The sequence below is a fragment of the Drosophila melanogaster genome, chromosome 2L (genome assembly GCF_000001215.4).
Source record: "Drosophila melanogaster chromosome 2L".
Taxonomy (NCBI): domain Eukaryota; kingdom Metazoa; phylum Arthropoda; class Insecta; order Diptera; family Drosophilidae; genus Drosophila; species Drosophila melanogaster.
In genome coordinates this window covers 12706687-12725099 of record NT_033779.5, presented here as the reverse complement: position 1 = coordinate 12725099, position 18413 = coordinate 12706687, and the positions used below count along the sequence as shown (strand labels likewise).

General features: G+C 44.9%; 5 protein-coding genes and 1 non-coding gene across 25 annotated transcripts in view; 3 read left to right on the top strand and 3 right to left on the bottom strand.

The window, feature by feature from the left end:
- Window positions 1-6055, bottom strand: part of MRP (Multidrug-Resistance like Protein 1) — a 47502-nt gene extending 41447 nt beyond the window's left edge. For 5 of the 18 annotated variants that reach the window (NM_001316390.1, NM_205970.2, NM_205981.2 and 2 more), the window contains exons 1-5: window positions 5860-6055; window positions 2616-2745; window positions 1030-2541; window positions 757-894; window positions 189-335 (exon numbers count right to left, since the gene is read on the bottom strand). In NM_001316390.1, coding sequence (NP_001303319.1) covers window positions 189-335; window positions 757-894; window positions 1030-2541; window positions 2616-2669 — 1851 coding nt within the window. In that variant the 5' untranslated portion in view covers window positions 2670-2745; window positions 5860-6055. Of the gene's footprint in view, window positions 1-188; window positions 336-481; window positions 629-756; window positions 895-1029; window positions 2542-2615; window positions 2828-5859 lie in introns of those variants that run through there. The other 13 variants (NM_205977.2, NM_205980.2, NM_205973.2 and 10 more) reach the window with 4 other exon arrangements.
- Window positions 75-143, bottom strand: mir-9382 (mir-9382 stem loop). Its single transcript, NR_144666.1, has one exon. It is a non-coding gene; the product is annotated as a mir-9382 precursor RNA (primary transcript).
- Window positions 3257-11824, top strand: Pih1D1 (PIH1 domain containing 1). Of its 2 annotated transcripts, none has more exons than NM_135746.5 (5): window positions 3257-3447; window positions 3538-3649; window positions 10804-11450; window positions 11514-11657; window positions 11725-11824. In NM_135746.5, exons 1-5 carry the CDS (start codon window positions 3379-3381, stop codon window positions 11758-11760), a joined length of 1008 nt encoding a protein of 335 aa, NP_609590.1. In that variant the 5' UTR covers window positions 3257-3378; the 3' UTR covers window positions 11761-11824. The 2 variants fall into 2 exon arrangements, with proteins under 2 accessions (NP_609590.1, NP_723771.4); NM_165019.5 differs by lacking the exons at window positions 10804-11450; window positions 11514-11657; window positions 11725-11824 and adding exons at window positions 7044-9206; window positions 9571-10451; window positions 10554-10704.
- Window positions 11825-12147: 323 nt separating this feature from the next.
- CG5787 (uncharacterized protein) lies at window positions 12148-16308 on the top strand. 2 transcript variants are annotated; one of them, NM_001273493.1, is made up of 4 exons: window positions 12148-12245; window positions 12569-14738; window positions 14875-15725; window positions 15791-16308. In NM_001273493.1, the coding sequence occupies exons 2-4, from the start codon at window positions 12794-12796 to the stop codon at window positions 15845-15847; spliced, it is 2853 nt and encodes a 950-aa protein (NP_001260422.1). In that variant the 5' UTR covers window positions 12148-12245; window positions 12569-12793; the 3' UTR covers window positions 15848-16308. The 2 variants fall into 2 exon arrangements, with proteins under 2 accessions (NP_001260422.1, NP_609589.1); NM_135745.3 differs by lacking the exon at window positions 12148-12245 and having other exon boundaries at window positions 12630-14738.
- A 111-nt stretch (window positions 16309-16419) lies between these two features.
- CG6180 (uncharacterized protein) lies at window positions 16420-17439 on the bottom strand. Its single transcript, NM_135744.2, has one exon. The coding sequence runs from the start codon at window positions 17327-17329 to the stop codon at window positions 16556-16558; it is 774 nt and encodes a 257-aa protein (NP_609588.1). The 5' UTR covers window positions 17330-17439; the 3' UTR covers window positions 16420-16555.
- CG15484 (uncharacterized protein) lies at window positions 17389-18301 on the top strand. The gene has a single exon (NM_135743.3). It carries the CDS (start codon window positions 17571-17573, stop codon window positions 18189-18191), a length of 621 nt encoding a protein of 206 aa, NP_609587.1. The 5' UTR covers window positions 17389-17570; the 3' UTR covers window positions 18192-18301.
- The last annotated feature ends 112 nt before the right edge of the window (window positions 18302-18413 follow it).

The window sequence follows — 18413 nt, the reverse complement described above, 5'->3', positions numbered from 1 at the left end:
ATTCGATTTGGCTAAAAAAGAATTCAAATTAAGTAAATAAACATAAATCACAATCACAAAACGGCACAAAATCGACGATCACAGTGGCGCCGGGGATCGGCAAAAGTTATAAGGAAAGTGGAATCCCTCAGCCACACTGTGATCGACTAGAGTGGTAGTAATTGGTATTGCAATCGGGCGTAACTTACTTGCACCAGGTTGGTGATCAGCATGGGCAACATTGTTAGCGGAAATCGTAGAATGTTGAATAATGATAATGAGACAAAGGTTTTGGTGGCATCAAGCACGTTATTTTCATCAATTAAAACGTAAGTGGCGAATGTAACTAATGAAACCTAAAAGATAATACACAATTTCGTTTAAGGCGTTGATAAAATGTTCGTTCTTGATCCTTGATCTGAAGTTGATGGATATAGGAGAGGCGGAGAGGTGCACCATAGCCGAAGAGGTTGTTAATCCATCGCCATCGCGGGAGCTGTACCTCGGCTATGTCAACACTCAGCATGGGCAGGATGGTCAGCGGGAGTTTCATGAGGTCGAAGAGGGCGATTGAGACTAACACCTTCTCGACGCTCAGCTGATTCGCCTCGCTGGTTAGCACGTAAGTGGCGAACGTGACCAAGGAAACCTTTGTTTGTTCGGACACGAAGTACATATATTTGCCAGATTAGTCCAATGCTACACGTCCAACTCATCTCAGTCAGCTGTAAAGAAATCTCGGAGGACTCAGAGCCCTGCAGGGCTGGCATATCTTACCAGGAACGGTGCACAGGACCACAAGAACGAAGTGCCCGCGTTCAAGTAGGCAGTGGAGCGCAGCGTCGCAATCTCCTTGTCACGGATGTCCAGCACTTGCTTCTCGAAACTCGGTTCCCAGGCGTACAATTTGAGCACCTATGTGGATTATAAAAACGGTTAGCATAGAATCGACATAGCATCGACTTCTGACAGCAGTCAGCATGACAGAGGATAATTGTTATACTTAAGAGATTAGGCTTCTACCTAATCCCTAGTCCTAGTGCCACTCACCTTAATGCCACTCAGTACTTCGTTCATCAACTTAACACGCTCATCTTTGTACTTCATCTGTCTGATCTGATAGGTCTTGATGCGACTGGCAATCACTCCGTTCACAGGGATCAGGATAATCATCACAGCCAAACCGGCCAGCACAGACGGTCCCAGTTGCTGCCAAAGGAAATACAGGGCTAGACCGATCTGCAGTGGCGCCGACCAGATCATGTTTAAGTAGGTTGTCAGTTCCATGAATCGCTGGGCATCCACGGCCATCAGGTTGACGATCTCGCCCACGGTGGACTCCTTTTTGGTGGAGTTCGAAATGCGCAGGGCCTTGCGGTAGATGGCATTGATCAAAGCTGTCCTGATTCGCAGGCCCACAATGAACATTCGGTGGAAATATTGCCCCAGAATAAAGGTCTGTGCAGCGGCCAAAACGAAAAGCAGGACAGCGTATAAGATACCCTTCCATTCGGGCTCGGCATCTTGGGCCTCGACGAAGCTGATGATCAAACTCAGGACTTGGGGCTGGGCAAATGTCAGGGTGTCGGTGAACAGCTTCATTAGGGCGCCGAACAGAAAGACGCCTCCGAAGGACTTGTAAATTGGCGGCATAATACTGGCCATGCCCTTCTTGCGGCCATTCTTCTCACCGTGGGGATTCTCAAAGGTCACGTTGCCATTGCTAAACTGCGCCTTGGGTTCTACGCGCGCCTTGTTCTTGTAGTTCTTGCGCACGTTCTGGTTCCAGTGGTGGGCGAAGATGGGCATGACCTCGGAGCAGCTGTCCTGCGGCCTCAGGTCCCACAGATCCTTCTCCTCCAGCGGGTTGCGATAGCCCTTGAGGGCCATTTTGTCGAACCACTGATAGGTGATGCGGGAAAGGAAACTGGCTGACAGTTCGGGAATCTCGTTCTCACCCCTCTGGTACTTGGTTTGTCTGGGCATTCCGTCCGCGAAGCAGTTCAGGATCAGCATAATGCTGGTGAAGGTGAAGAAGATAAAGAAGCTAACGAACTGATACTCCTCCCAGGAAAAGTCCTGCTCGGATGGCTGTTGCGAATTCAGAATCTTCTGGCGCTCCGCGTCCAGTCGAACTTCAGTGCGGCAGCGGGGAATCGACAGCACAGTGAGCAGGAACCAGAAGATGAACTGACATCCCGTGGTCTGCACGCCATACTTTCGATTCAGCGGGATGAATATGAAGAGCAACAGGAAGGTGGCGAACTTGATGATGGGACCCCAAACATCCAGGTCGTAGAGCGGCAGCTCAGAGTCGCCGCCCTTCTTGACCAGCGCCATAATTAGGTCCAGGGCAGTGATTACCAGCAGACCCAGATTCACCAGAGCTTTGCTCACGTTCAGCTTGTTCCACGGTATATTCCTGTCCAAACTCGCCTTCAGGTAGTAAAAGTCAAAGATCACGAACGCCCAGTAGAAGGCGCAGGGTGTCCAGACCAGCGCCGTTTGCTCAAAGCAGGGCGTAAAGTCCGGATCGTTGGTATACCATGTCTCTGTTGCGTTCTGTTCGTTGGACACACGGAAACCATACATTTACACTATGCATTCGGATTGAACACCACTGCTGATGCACTCACCCAGAACGTGGATCCGCAGAATCTGTCCATCGGCGAACTAGTGTCATCCGCCATGGTTACTCGACTGCTCGGCAACCTCCTCCACGTGCAATTGGGCTATATGCGTATGCTATATCGGGCGATGTGGTAACTGTAAAGCGGCAAGGAAATAAACGGATCTATATTTTCGGGCCAACAGCTGTTCCTTCCCAAGCCGCACAACTACAACAACCGCTAATCGTGACAGTGGGAAGTTGATTGCTAGTATTTTTCTGGTATTTCGCGGGCACAGTGGGTGTCGGATGGAAAATGAGTGTATAATTCTGCACTGCGTGTTATTTTAATTGTTTATATTGATTTAAGTGAAACTTGTAATTTTTGTACATAAATTATTAAAATACATTTGCTTGGAAAACTTAGTAGAAGCAAGTAGAAATCAATTGCATTTGCAACAGCAAAAATACAAATGAATTTCTTAAATTTGGATTAAGCTTTTAAAGTTTCATATAGAAATTCATAGCAATTATTCTCGAAAATTCTTGTCATTTACTTTTTATTAATGAGCACCCTGTACAGGGAAAACGCCTATCTAGTATTTTTAGCCTATCGCATGGCATTAAATGTTTTTCCACCGGCGTTCACACTGTCACATTAGTTTTCATTTCAATCGAGTTGACAGCTCCATTCTGGCAAATAAAATTTGCGTTTTTCGCTCGTCGCTCAGCGCAAAAATAGCATTTGCATTGGATTAACTCGTAACTGGCAATTGAAATCGTGCAGCAAAATGTCGCGTCGTTCCAATTTCATTGAGGGCAACGACAATTTTCGCGACCAGAACCTGCGCTTTGTGCGGGTAAGCAAAACTTGAGAAATTCGATGTGAGGAACTATCTGCGCCACTAAAGATGAACTTGTTTTTTTTTTTTTTCATTTTCTAAATGCAGAACGAGTTTGAGGACAATATTAACCAGTACTTTGGAGGCGCCGATCCGGAGGGCAGCGGCCCGCAGCAGAAACCGCCGCCGCGAGACTCGCTGATTGTCCAGCCGACCGCAGGTAAGTGGCGTCCATTGCAACAGCCGGAGCTTCACATGGCACAGCAATCGCTGCCGGTGGCGCGGAGAATCTAACCGGAGATTACAGCCAGCTAGTAGTAGGCATGACTCTGGGTTTATGGTCTACTTAGCACTTGTGTGTGCACAGTAATCTCTGCGAGCGCGGAACCATGTCAACCTGATAAACATCTCACGTCGACGTCGATTGCGCGTAATCGCTCGGGGTGGTACAGTGAACCCGCGATAAGGCGAACAAACGCACGCGAATGGAACACGTCATAGGACAGAAAAACCCATCCTAACGAATCTTCGACAAGACTTTAAAAACCAATTACGAATATTGAAAACATATCCGAATTACTTGTATTTAAAATTGAATCAATTGCTCTAAATTTTTTAATTAATTCCGTAAGTTAACTATAGTTTGTGCACACTTTTTGTATATTCAAATTTCCAATCTTTTAATGGTTATTAATTAGTATTTTGCACTTAACTATTGGATAATTCGTCAAAACAAAGGCAAAAAATCAATTATCCAAACAAATCAGTTTAATTCCTATGCACACTATTATTTGACAAACTATCTATCGTATTGAAACAAAAAGAGGGTTGAGCGGGTAGTTAGTACGAAGTTTTGTAATCTAGCCGTCGTTATTGTGCGCTACGGCAGTTAAGTGTTTACATGTCCAGGGCCACTTGGAGGAAGGTCTAATCGCGCCCACTTGAAACGATAGTTTATAGTCCAGCGAGATTGTACAATGCCAATGACAAATGAGCGACTAAAACGTGTTTCCCCGCCTCGAAGAAGAACTAATTTACACAGAGATACACACAACTAAAAAGAAGGAATGAGAAACTTTAAGCGAATCTTGAACGGAGCTCATAAAAGGTATTGGGCTAGTCACATTTTATGGGCGCCAAAAACTTGTTTGCCCCGTACACGCATGTGTTTTAAGCCATTTGACTTTAGATAAAATTCTAACACATCTGAAACGAGTATTTTCAGTTCGATATAATTAACGGCGAAACCTGTTCCCGCAGCGATTATATAAGCACAAAACAATCGGCAGAAAAAACCCCCTTACAAAACCTAATATTTCAATTGTACGAAATGTGTGTGTTTTGCCTTTACACCCAAGTGAAATTTCTCTTTAAAAACAAAAACGTCGACTCACGATGAGATGCTAAGCAAAATGGCATGGAGATCTCTTGGCTGCACCATAAAATCAAGGAGAAAACCTGACAATTTTCTCAGCAAAAAACGCCACTCTCTTCACAACCTGACTGACACACACGGTTTGTTTGTTCTGGATCAGATCATGCCAGCCGGCACAAATTGTTTACACCGCCAAAGAAGAGTGATTTATTTACAGAATATCAACGACACTCGACACTTGATGACTTTTATTAATAGGGAAAAAGCTGAGATAAGGCTGACTGGCTGCATTTAGCCAAGTGTGCAAACTCTGGAGAAAACAACTTCCACATAGCGAGAATGATTATACGAGCAGCTCCTTATCGGGGACCCCACAGCTGAACCTTATCGTGTGTGCTGCCTGTTGCTGTCCCCCTACTAGACTCTTCCATTGTGTTTGTCGTTGCTCCAGTTATGAATTGCACATCGTAAACCCTATATTGCTCCTAATCGCACACTTGTTTGCTCCACTTGCTGCTGATTCTGAGTCCTTGGAGCTTGATTACCATCGGACTGGGCGAGAAGCTGTCGAACCCACAGATCGTAGGCCATCTTTCAAGGCCTGTGACGTCAGTGGAACCCACGAGGCAATTAACTTCAAATTTGTTCGTACGAACAGCAGTACGACAACCTTGCGCACCACAATTTTTACACTTTTTCTGTTATCAATTAAATAATCGAGCTGCGAGCATGACAAAACACTTAACCATATCAAACTACTTTGAATGTGAATCATCGATTTCTCGTCAGTTCTTTTTTTTTTTTTTCGTATTTCTTTCGTTTGCTGAGAAATGTTTGCGCGGGATATTCTGGAGCCTTTCGGAAATTTCACAATTTCAGGCAAAGAATGTGGACACACAGAGATAGATACACAACACATAGATACGAACGCACACTGGCACACTTGTTCCGCTTTGGCGGAATCCAACAACCACATATCAACAAGGGTATCAAAAATGGACGGCGGTGGTTGTTGTTGGCGGTATCGATGCGACTGAAATGTCACTTATAATTACCTCTACGTAGAAAAAAACTCGCTGCGATTCAAACGAATCGGTTGTGGGGGATCGGAGTGAATAGAATCGAATCGAAACAAAACGAGCCGTAGCGGTTGAGGTCGGATCGCTATTTGGATTTGGATGGAGGGCAGCGTCGGCGGAGCACTTCAAAATCGACGGACAACCGGCTCGTTACGAGCAAAAAGGCAAACTGAATTCGAAGCGAGCGCTGCGAACAAACTTATTTGTTTTCCGCGCTTTCCGTGCTCAAAAAAAAAACAACAAAAATGAGATAATAGCGCCACCTCGGAGAGCGTTTAACTTGGCTCTTTTTGTGGCGCTGACTGCCTGGTGGCCGCCCGATCAATTAAAACCCCCTGCCATCAAAGCACCCGACTCTCCAATAATGCCAAGTTTGTCCAGAATAAAACCCAGCTGAAAGATACCGACTCTCTTTCCTGATTTTAAGTGCCGATTTAAACATATTTTCCTGCTCTGGTGAAATTATTCTGAACCGAAATGGACACACGACGCGACTCTTAAACGTTTTGTTGTCGCAAGAGCAACAAAAGTGGGCCGAAATGATAACGATATCAACAGTAGTCATACAATTAAGAGCATTTAATGGGTGTTTGGTTGCGAATTCTTCACGATTTTGGTATAAGCATGACCATACCTATTGATTATCAGTTTATTGTGTGTTTGATGCCATAAATGTATAATTACTGAGTAGTTTCTTAACAACTACAACTACAGGATTTGCTGCTATGCATTTCGAAAGTACACACCAATAGAATAGAATTCTGTGATAGAATTTCTAATCTAATCAATTTAGATGTTTAATTTAAAATATGAGATAGTGGCAGTGCTTAGTGTTTATAGATTGACAAAAAATCAAACATCAAACTTAGTCAGCATTTTGATAACGACTGAAAAGGCAATCAAGTAGTAATGCAATTGAAATTATCATTTTTTTTTGTGTTGTACAATTTGTTAAAGCAATTAAAGGGTGGGAAGAAATGCAAAACAAAGCAAATCTATTATAGATTTAAACTAAAATTTGTATGCATATTTTCAGTGAGCATTGTCGTCATGAGTAGATTAGATTGGAATTGGTTTGCTAAACGTGACCACATAGCTCTAACCTAAAACGTGTCTGCTTTTTTAAATTTTAAATTTCATATGTGGTACCATGAAAATAGCCAACAGCGAGCTGGACAATCGGCGCCAATTTCTCCGTGACCTGGGCGCCAGTCGGGTGTTGGCCAACGCCTTGGCGCAGCGCACCTTCAATGTGCCCAAGTTCAACCTGCGCCATTTCCAGCGCCAGAGGTTCCGCCTCAGCGTCGAGCTGGGCGACAGTCACCAGGATGTGGTGGACAAGGAGGTGCTCCAAGCCATCGAGGAAGCGGTGGCTAGCCACGACGACGTCGAGTCGCGGCCACGCACTCCGTCGCCGCCGCGGAACATTGATTGGCACAGCGCCAGGATGAATAACTCACCGGCTAATAAGGATCGATCGCGTTCTAGGAATCGTCAGAGAGAGGAAAATTTCCCAAACAACAATCGCGGAGTTGTGGAACAACGGGAGCCAATCAATAGGAATTGTGGACCCGTAAATCGCAATAATCCTGGCATGAATCCTGCTGAGTTCAATCGCAATCGTTATGCAAATGCGCAGGACTTTAATCGAAATAATCGAAATATGGACAGAAGTGAATTCAATCAAAATAATCGCAATTTCAACCGAAATGAGGGTTCACGTCCCAATCCACAGGATTTCAATCGTCCCAATAGAAATCAAAATCCACAGGATTTCAATCGTCCCAATAGAAACCAAAATCCACAGGATTTCAATCGTTCCAATAGAAATCAAAATCCACAGGATTTCAATCGATCTAATAGAAATCAAAACCCCCAGGATTTCAATCGTCCCAATAGAAATCAAAATCCACAGGATTTCAATCGCAATAATCGTAATGCCTATCCGCATGAATTCAATCGTAATATCCGAAATGATAACGAGCAGGAATTTAATCACAATCGTAATGCAGTCAATGATGAATTCAATCGCAATACTCGTAATGTTAACAACCAAGCATTCCCTCAAGGACATAACCATAACAATCGTAATGCGAATGCACAATTCAATCGCAAAACTTTTGACGAGAACCCAAACTTTAATAACCAACGTTTTCAAGGACCAAATCACCAGATCAACTATCGTGTTCAGATGCCAAACAATGATCATTCCCAAGTAAACAACAATCGCAGGCCTGGTAATCAGAACTTCGTTTCGAATCAGCAACCCAACTTGGATCGTAATGCTATAAGCGATGACGGCATTCAGCTGCCAAGAGATCGATTCCGTTCGCCTGAAGCGCATCCAAAACAACCACCATATCCACGTAATGTGAACGCTGACCAGGTTGGAAACCGTGGACCCCAAAAGAGGCACAATTATCAGCGTATTGTGAATGACAATCAAATAATACTACGTCGCACCGACTGGACTGACGAAGAAGAGGATCTAGATCTAGAACACCATGATATAGACGACTATATACCCGATGAACGCGAATTTCTTGAAGATGATGCCGATTTCATCGATGACACAAATGATACACTTATGAATGATGATCAGTATGAGGGTTACCACTCAAGGGGTAATCAACACTACATCCAAGATCATAACATCGATGATCGTAATTCATATGGACGCAATCGCAACGATCGTAACTTTGAGGGCATTAGGCGCCAGTTTGATCCAGAACTCGATCGACGCAACTTAAACGACAACTTCAATCAGCGAAACAACTATTCGCGTGGCGGTGACACCGTACGCTTTCCCCGAAGGGAGGATGACACATTCCAAGGCTCAAATAACCCTAATTTTCCACCGAACTATCCAAACACTATTCTCCGTGGATCGGGTTCTGGAAATCGTTGCCGCGATACGAGCTCTAACAGACCCATGGGTCCCAATCAAAACAGACGAAGCCGCCTACCAAATGCTGATGAAGCTGCTCCAAGTGTGGCCCATTCTGGGGGTCCCATACAAGATGGAACTAATTTAAATCGTAGAATCAATAAAAATTTAAATCCTGGCAAGGGGCCAGATCGCATCAATGCTGGGACTCCTAATCAACCCAGATCCAAGTCAACCACATCTCAAACTCGAAATCTAAATCCTGATATTCCAAACAAAATGGTCAAGAAGTCGGCGGTTCCACAAGACAATCGTGCACCGCAACCAAACAAACCTATGAACACCAATCCTGGTGCATCCAAACCTGGTCAGTCGGTAATCAAACCGAAACTACAGGCAACCAAGATCAACGCGGCCATGGCGAAACCGCTCGCTGGTAAGGGATAAACTTTTGAATTCTTAATAAATTAAAAATTTGATACAAACCAATTACAAGCTAGCTTATAGAGCTTTTGTATTGGTTTTAAAGTGTATAAATGATTTTAAAGCCACATTTGGAATGCAAACCCGTTAAAAATATATCCCTTTTTTTTCAAATGCCTTAAATTAAGGATCGTACTCTAGCTACAAGAATTTTTGATAAACCAGTTTTGAAACACATTTTCTTGGTTTCAAACCCGATTCGAAGTTATCAACTGCATTTCATACTTCAAGAAGCTAGTCATAAATATGCTTTTGTTTGGTTTGCATTCCGAAATTATCGGGTATACCCAAAAAACAATACATGTTCAATTTTGCAGGGATAAAAAGAAAAGCTGAGACTACTCCAAAGTTAGGGGGGGCTACCAAAGCCGGGCCAAAACGCCAGAGAGCGGATCGAACAGATCGCAGCTTCATTATAGGCGGCATTAGTCTGCCCTATATCAACAGCAATACCAAGAAGCTGCCACAGCCGGAGGAGCAGTCATACGCGGTGACCTTCTTCGAGCAAACGCCCAACTACAACACCAACATATATGCCATCGACGATGGCCATGTTGATGAAGACGAAGGTGATGGGGACGACGAGGAAATGTCCGATGCCGAATCTCTGGACTCGAACCGATCCGGTGTTCTGTCCAAGTGGAAAGGACGCAGTTCGAAGAAGAAGGTGCGCACCCAGTTGCGCAAGGAATGGACAAAAATCTATAGAACCAATAACTACAAGGACTGGCACGCCTGGTGGCGGGATTTCAAGTGGTGCGGCAGCGAGATTAACAAAAAGCTAGAGAAGTTCGGCGATCGCAATCTGCGCCACCGCTTTGCCCCCATCGGCCGGAAACCGATGACCGGAAAGACGATCAATCAGATTTTTAAATCGGGCCACATGGGTCTGGAGAAGAACACCTTTAGCCACTACCGCAATATGCGTTCGATTTTCCTACTGATGAACGAAAAGTTCCTCAACAGTTTGTCTGATGAGCAATTGGAACAGTTGCAGGACTTGATACGTGGCGTTCCAAATCACTTGTGGCTCTACAAGATCCGCAGCATGGTCTACCTTTGGGAAAGGTACCATGGCACTCTTAAAACCCATTCAGCTAATAATTTCAAAAGCGATAAGGAAATTCAATCCATAGCGAGAGAATGGAAAAGTCCTGTCTTTCACTGGTTAGCCAAGCAGGCTTTCGATGAGCTTAAGGTGAGAAAACAACATTTCCCAAAGCTAAAAGTATCTGAAAACCTTAAGGAAACCCAAGTTCTACTATCTTCAACTGACAACGAACCTTATCTTTATTTATAGGCAATCAGCGAGATCGCGTGGCCGGATCATAAAAAAATCTATCCCGGCTTGAAAGCATAATTGAATGCGAAGCATATTGTATAAGATTGTATATGGAATCAAAGCCAAAATAAAACAAAGGGGTTTGCTTTTGCAATGGCCCATACGATTGAATCGCCTCAACTTTCTATTTTTTTTTTTTAGCTGCCAGAAACTTTCCAGATAACAAGCCATTTTAATAATACTCAACTCTTTTCTGTTTCCCCATTAGGAATCTGCGTGAAAAGCTTCAAGACAAACAGTGATGAAAAGTTCTTCATTAACGTGTGCCAGGCAGCGGAAGTTCCAGCACCGCAGGATGTCACCGAGGAGGAACTGATTGGCATACTGGAATCCACTACTCCTGGCTCCTATCGAGTGCCCATGAGCATCTCAGATCCCAGATTCACGAAGGATCGTTCCGATAAGACCGTCGATGTCTGCGACATCGCTATCAACCCAAAGTTTCTGGTAAAGATCCAGAAGTCGCAGCTCTTCAAGAACTTCTTTATGCAAATTGTGATTGAGGCGATGAGCGAAAAGTATAATGTGCAGCTCAACATGGAAAAGACCATTATTCTGAACAATCGCAAGTTCATCGGCACTTTGGTCACTCATCGTGTGCGCAACGAAGATATGAAAAGGGCCCAGTCTACGTCCGGCATTCCTGCTGCTCTTAACAGCCGGGATGGTGGGGCTGTGGCACCGGAAAATTCCGGAAAACTGGTGCAGGAGATCGACGAGAAGGATGCTGCTGCCATAAGGAAGAGTCGACAGTCTGCAGGCGGCGGTTTTCTGGATATACAGTACAAACTTCGTGGTCGAGTTCGTGACGAGTCCGTTGACGAAATCCATGCTGAGATCTACTTGCCCAACTACGTAAGATTATTATGGATGCACAGAGAAAAAGAAGTTTATTTATGTCACCACATCAATCCGCAGGTTTCTTCGCAGGAGTTCAGTCTCCTTGTCGGCGAGGATCGTATCGTGGTGGAAACCCGCAAGTATGGCTATGTGTTCAACAAATTCGTCAACTACCGTCTGCAGCAGGATCGTGCACAAGCTCTGTTCGATAAGACCACCAAGGTGATGCAGTGCACCAAGTTTGGAGGATTCAAATCTTTAATTTCTGTTCTTTCTTCCCATTTTTCAGATGCTTCATGTTCGCATTCCAGTGTTCAGTAACTAAAAAGGCACATAAATGAATAATGCCCGCTGTGATAATGTTAATAAAGGCGCAAATTTTACAATTTATTTTATTCTTGAATTTTATTAGAAACTGAAAAAAAGGGGCTGATTGGATTTTCTATATATTCAAATGATATCATATATTGACTGCGAAAGAAAAAAACATCATATTTTATTAAGTTGTTTATATCTTTTTAAGTTTCAATAAAAAAAATTTTGCTTGTTAATTTTTAAGTTTATATTACTTACACACTGACAAATGTGCTGCGCTTATTTTGTCAAAATACTTATGCCGACTAGTGTAGATTAAAAAGCGGTTTCGAGGCAACAGCTAGCTTATATTTAACTTTCATAGATTTTTGTAATGTTTTTTTTTTTTGTTGGTTTTCCTGGTTTGACTTTCGTGCTCATGTTTTATTCTACATTTTTCAAAAGAATTTGTGATTCAATATTTTCAGGTTGTGTGTTTTCTTTGGTAGTGAAAGTGTAAGTATGTATGTAATATAATATAATACTTAATACAACCAATTCATTAGTAAATATTACTATAAAATATAGCTCTTTAATTAACTACGATAGTAGTGAAAAGAAATTATACAGTAAGCTTCTTCTCTATAAATATCTTGCTAAAGAAATTTTTTGGAAGATGGCTTTCAGAATATTACCGAATCAAAACCGAAATTATACATTTGTCAAATGTTGTTTATAACAAATCACATTTGACATAATGCTTAAAATATAAATAAATAATAATTTATTGCAAGGTATTCCTAACTAATTCAATAGCGGTATTTTTCTATCACGCTCAGTATTTTTCAATAAAAATACCAACTTCGAATCGGACTTATTACCATTTTGAGCAGCCGGCTTTCATTGCTTTGCAACCCTGGCACCAGACAGTGAAAAATTCGGGGAAAGGAAAGCATTTTTTGTGCCGCGTTTGTTGTGTTGGAAAAAATCGCAGAGAAGCCAGTTAATTGGAAGCAGCGGCGAGTGCTCGACGTAAAGGTAAATCCGGGCAAGGACTATTCGGAATGGACTACCGCCAAATGAAGAACGACGCTTACGGCATTGGCCAGCGGCGCGGAATGGGGAGCTCCAGCGGCGTTGGTGGTGGTGGAGGAGGCGGCGGCGGCGGGATGTATTCCTCAAACTACGGCGGAGGCGGTAGCGGCGCCAACTTCGGCGGAGGCGGCAATACCAGTGGCAGAGGAGGCTACGGTGGCACTTTCGGTGGCGGAGGCTACGGCGTCAACCGGAATACCAGCCCAGATGGTGGCAACTTCAGTCGCGGCGGTGGCAACTACAGCAACAACAGCAACAGTGGCGGCAACAACAGCTACCCACGTTCCGGAGACGGAGATCGGAGCGGTTTCAATCCGAGCAGCAACCAGCGTTTCGGCGATAATTTCCAGGACAAATTTCGTGGCGGGCCGTCCTCCAATTTCGGCCAAGCGAACAGGGGAGCATCCAATCAGAGCAACGTAGCCCGCTTGCTGGAGGTGGAGAACCGTATGGACTGCAATCCAGATGTCAACTATCGAGGTCCCCAGCCGCAGGGAAGCGGCGATAGGTTTTTCAACGATGAACCCAGAAATCAGGGATCATTCGGTAATTTCGTTCCCAACGATGGAGTGCCATTTGGCGGCAACAATGCTCCCTCTTTTGGTGGAAACAATGGACCCGCTTATGGGGGCAATAGTGGACCTTCCTTTGGAGGAAGCGATGTCCCTTTTGGTGGAAACAGTGGTCCTTCGTTTGGAGGAAACAATCAACGCAACTTCAACAATGACAATTTCCCAAACAGAGGTCCTAACTATGATGACCAGCGTTCCGGTTTCAATGATTCCTACGGACGCAGTGGAAATCACGGCAACTTTGGCCAGAACTCTGGAAACTTTGGGGACAACAATAGGGATATAGGAAACTTTAACAACCGCGGACCGGCTGTCGGAGGATCCGGAGGCCCAGGCTTTAACCCGAACTCTGGTGGCAACTTTGGCAGCAATAATTCCGGAGGCGGCTTTAGCAACAACTTTGGCCAGAACTCTGGAAACTTTGGGGACAACAATAGGGATATTGGAAACTTTAACAACCGCGGACCGGCTGTCGGAGGATCCGGAGGCCCAGGTTTTAAACCGAACTCTGGTGGTAACTTTGGCAACAATAATTCCGGAGGCGGCTTTAGCAACAACATTAGTCGCACCTTCCAAGACTCTCGCAACAACTGGAACAAATCACAATCATCATCGTTCCAGAACTCTGGCTATCAATCGAACAGTGGTGGTGGTGGCGGAGGTGGAGGAAGAAGCGGCGGTGGTGGAGGAGGCGGTGCCGGCGGCGGAGGAGGAGTAGGTTCCGGTGGCTCTGGATGGGAAGCTGGTCAGCGCGCCTTCAACTCGAAGCGCAATCAGCTGCAGAAGATGAATCTGAACAACAGCGGATCTGTTCGAAAGCCAGCTCCACAGCCAGCCGCTAAGGCGGTCCAGAACTTGCGCAACAATCCTCAGAAGGCTGAAATCGTCAAAAGCGCAGGTGCGCCCACTCTGCGCAACAACAAGACCGCCAACCTGCGTCCGGGCAATGCGACTGGAGTACAGAAAAAGCTGCCCGTTGCAGCACCAAATCAGTATAAAGTCAATAACGTAACACCCAATTCGAAAACGGTCTCGGTTACCAACAAGAAGCCACCGGTGGCCGCACCAGCCGTGAAGACCGGACCGCAGGCAAACAGGACAGGACCACAGGGATTAAGAACTGGACCACAGGGATTAAGAGCTGGACCACAGGGATTGAGATCTGGACCACAGGGCTTGAGAACTGGACAACAGGGCTTGAAAACTGGACCACAGCTGCAGAAGTCGGGACCACTGGCACCTAGAACTGGCCAGCAGGCAGTGAAAGGTGGACCACAAGGAGGCAAACCAGCAGGAGTGCCCAGTAGGCCGCCAAACGCTCCTGGATTCCCCGTCCAAATTAGTAAGATTCAGTTCTATTTCGTAAGGTTGCATTACAAAACTTTCTTCTAACTATTCCAATTCATTTAGTAGAGTTTTGCAAAGCAACTAGGAATAGTTTTACCATACACAAGTTCCTAATATGTTATGCATTGCAGGTCAGAAGCGTGTTGCCCCACCTCCACCGCTGGAAACGGAGGCTGCCTCCAAGTCGGTCAAGAAATGGCGACGCGTGGCACGCAAGCGCGGTTTCCTTATTGGCGGATTCAAGATTCCCTATCTCAACGATCAGCCGAAGAAGCTCCCACAGCCGGAGGCGGACTCATATGCCTTGACCTTCTTCGAACAAACCTTCAATTACAGTACAAACCAGGACGCCACCGAGGAGGACTTCGTAGAGGCGGCCGTAGTGCTCAACGAAGATTCGGAAGACGAATCGGTGGCCGACGACGCCAAGTCGGCTCGCAAGATTGCAAAGCGCAACAGGAAACGCATACGGTCCGATTGGGCACCGCTTAACGAATCGAAGAAATATAATGATTGGGGCAACTGGTGGAAGGACTACAAGAATGTTGGCGAGGAGATCGACCAGCAACTGTTGGAGTGTGGGAACTTGAATCTAGAGCATTGCTTCCTACCCAATCTGCCCAAGCTAACCACAGAGCAGGTGGTTTACGCTATCATAAAGTCGGCACACTTTGGTCTCGAGAAGAATGCCGACGTGCCGTACGACACAATGAAGACGATCTTTACGTTGATGAACCGCACCTTCCTGGATAACCTTACGGAGTTGAACATGGTGGAAATACAGGACATTATTCGCGGCATACCCAATGACCTGTGGGTTTACAAGTTGCGCAGCATGGTCTTCCTGTGGGCCAAGTACAAGGCCATTACCAATTCCAAGTCCACCGCCGAGGACGACGTCAAGGATCAGCAGGCGATTGCGCGCGAATGGAAGAGTCCATGCTTCCACTGGCTGGCCAAACAGGCTTTCGACGAGCTAGTGGTAAGTTGGTAACATAGTCATGCAGCCTATTTCATACTAACTAACTCCGACCTTGCTTTTTATAGGCAATCAGCGAAACCGAATGGAAAGACCATCGCACTGTCTTTCCCTCTATAGAGTAAAGTAATTTGGAAACTAGACACCTCCCCTCCTTCTCAACAGCCGAATATGCACTGGACCCATCAAAGGAGGAAATAGAGCGTGGGTTCTTCTTCAGCATTATTTTATGGATTGTATGAGTCTGCATCTAGTTGTATTAGAGACCTTTATTATTGCACACATGAAGAACCATCCTCTTGACTTTAAGAAGTAGATTGTAATTATGTCGCAATGCTTTTACAAATAAATAACTTACCCAGATGGGCGTCTCTTGCGCCCTGGGAAATAACTATAATACTGATCAGAAACGTTCTTCCTATTTGGAAGGTCCGATAGCAATTATGTCTTGTATCTTCAAAGCATGTATTTTGGCGAGATATAAACTCAAGTTCATGAAATCTGTATGTATACAAATGACGCTAGAAGAATCCTATTGATAAAGAAGTAGATTGTAATTGGAATGAATAATAAATACATAACCAGCACAGAAACTGTTTTGCCTCAGCAAAGGGTAACCGAATTATTACTTCAGACAAATTAACAAGATAAGATATGAAAATATTGAAAATGTGTAATAAGATACAGTGGCTTAGTTAATATGTCTTTAACAATTTTATTGCCAGCAACAGAGGGTTTCACAGAGTGTTCATAGGTGTCTTTAATTTCTAGGTTACAATAGATTTGAATCCAATTCAGACTGGCTTATATAAGCATGGTTTTTGGCGTAGAAACTAAGCGCCCAGCTGCTTGTAGAGGATGGGCACATAGTCGTCGTACTCAGCCTGGTAGAGGTTACCGGCAATGGGATTGCCGAGGGCGTACTTCTTGGCGAACTCGGCGATTTTGAAGCCACCGCGTCCATCTCCGCTGTTATTGGGCAGTCGCTTCTCGTCGAATGTGAGCTTGCACCGCTGCTCGTAGATCAGGAAAACGTAACGATGGAGTCCGGTGTCTGGTGGAGGCCCGGATCCCACGTAGGCGGAGAGAACCTCGCCCTTGGCGACATCTCCACCGGGTATGTTGCCCACCAGCCAATGGTGCCACTCCCTAAACTTGGGATCCTTGCGACTGGGCGCATCCGGATCGGTCATGCAGAGGGTGTACAGCTTATTGGCGTCCGCCTCCCATTTCACGCACGGCTCATCCTTCACCTGGGTGGGGGTCAGGACCTGACCCGGCTTCACGACAATATCGCCGGGATATTCCACCACAGCTGTCTGCGCCGGTGCCTTGGCGATCACATCCGGAACTACGCAGTGCTCCTCCATTGTTTTGCCTACTTTTTCGCAAGAATACTGCCGCTGAGATGCGATAAATGCAAAGATTGGTTTCGGTTCCTTGGTTAGGATAGAATTGCTAAAAGTTTTCAGCGTTCTAATGGCGGCCGGAAAGTTGACAGCTGAATAATTGACATTCACACCGGTTGATCGGATGTAATCTTTTCTAAATCCATTTAAAGCGCTGCGATTGAGATTACGCAACACCCGGAGCCGCATACAAATCATCCTTATTGCTTAAGTAAACCAAATTGGATTAATTAAAAAACTGTTTATTGTTCTATTTGCCGACTGACAATCGATAAGTTGCGATTCACCTGTAAGCGTTTAAACGTTTTTATCGCTATCGATAGGAATGTGTGATTTTGAATTTCTAATCTTCGAAAATATTTGCGCAGTCTACTTGAGAAAAGCATTTCCGGGAAATGAAAATAAGGCTGTGAGAATACTATAAGCAACTGAAATCATCATGGCTTGGGTTCCCACATCACGATTCGAGCACGATCTGGTGCAGTTGGAGCCGCACTTTAATCTGGTCCATGGACAGATCGCCTATGAACTGAGGAAGAAAGAGGAATTCTCAGAATCCGTTCCCATTCATACCTATGAGCTTTTGACAGCCCGCGAGGATCTGCTTGGATATGGCACGCGGGGTGGAAAGGGCCGAGAGATTCGTCAAAGTCTGCAAATGATGGAGACGATTCAGAGAGTAGCTGGCACCAAGCCGCTGGGAGAGCACGCCACAATGGAGGACTGGGAGGACACCACAATGGTGGACGTGGAGGCGATTGCCATCATCCGGAACTTCGGAAGAATGACCCTGAAACAGGACTCACTGACACTCCAGCCGCAGATCAGCTTACCTGCGGTTGCTCCAAATGAAAGCCAGCGATTTCCTTTAATCACAGATCGCGACTTCTTCACGCCACGAAAGATTCGTAGACCAAAGGATCTTCCGCCAGTGGAGAACAGTCCGGATAACTCAGCCGATGACTCATTTCACACCGCTAAAAGTCTGAGCAACTGCATCTGGCTGAACGGATTAAAATATCCAGATAAGACCAGCAAGGGCGAAATTCAGAATACATAGATACTTCATTAAATTACTAACTAACAAACCTTGAAAATAACTTGAAGATTTATTTTACTAAATCCGATTGAGCATGTACTCACATTATTTGCAATGAATATTGTCGTTCGATTTGGAACGACCTACATTTACCAATGTAGTAGAATATTTTAATGGTTTTTTTTTAGTAATACATAGATACGAATATCATATCAAAAATCAAAAAATAAAACTACAATTACA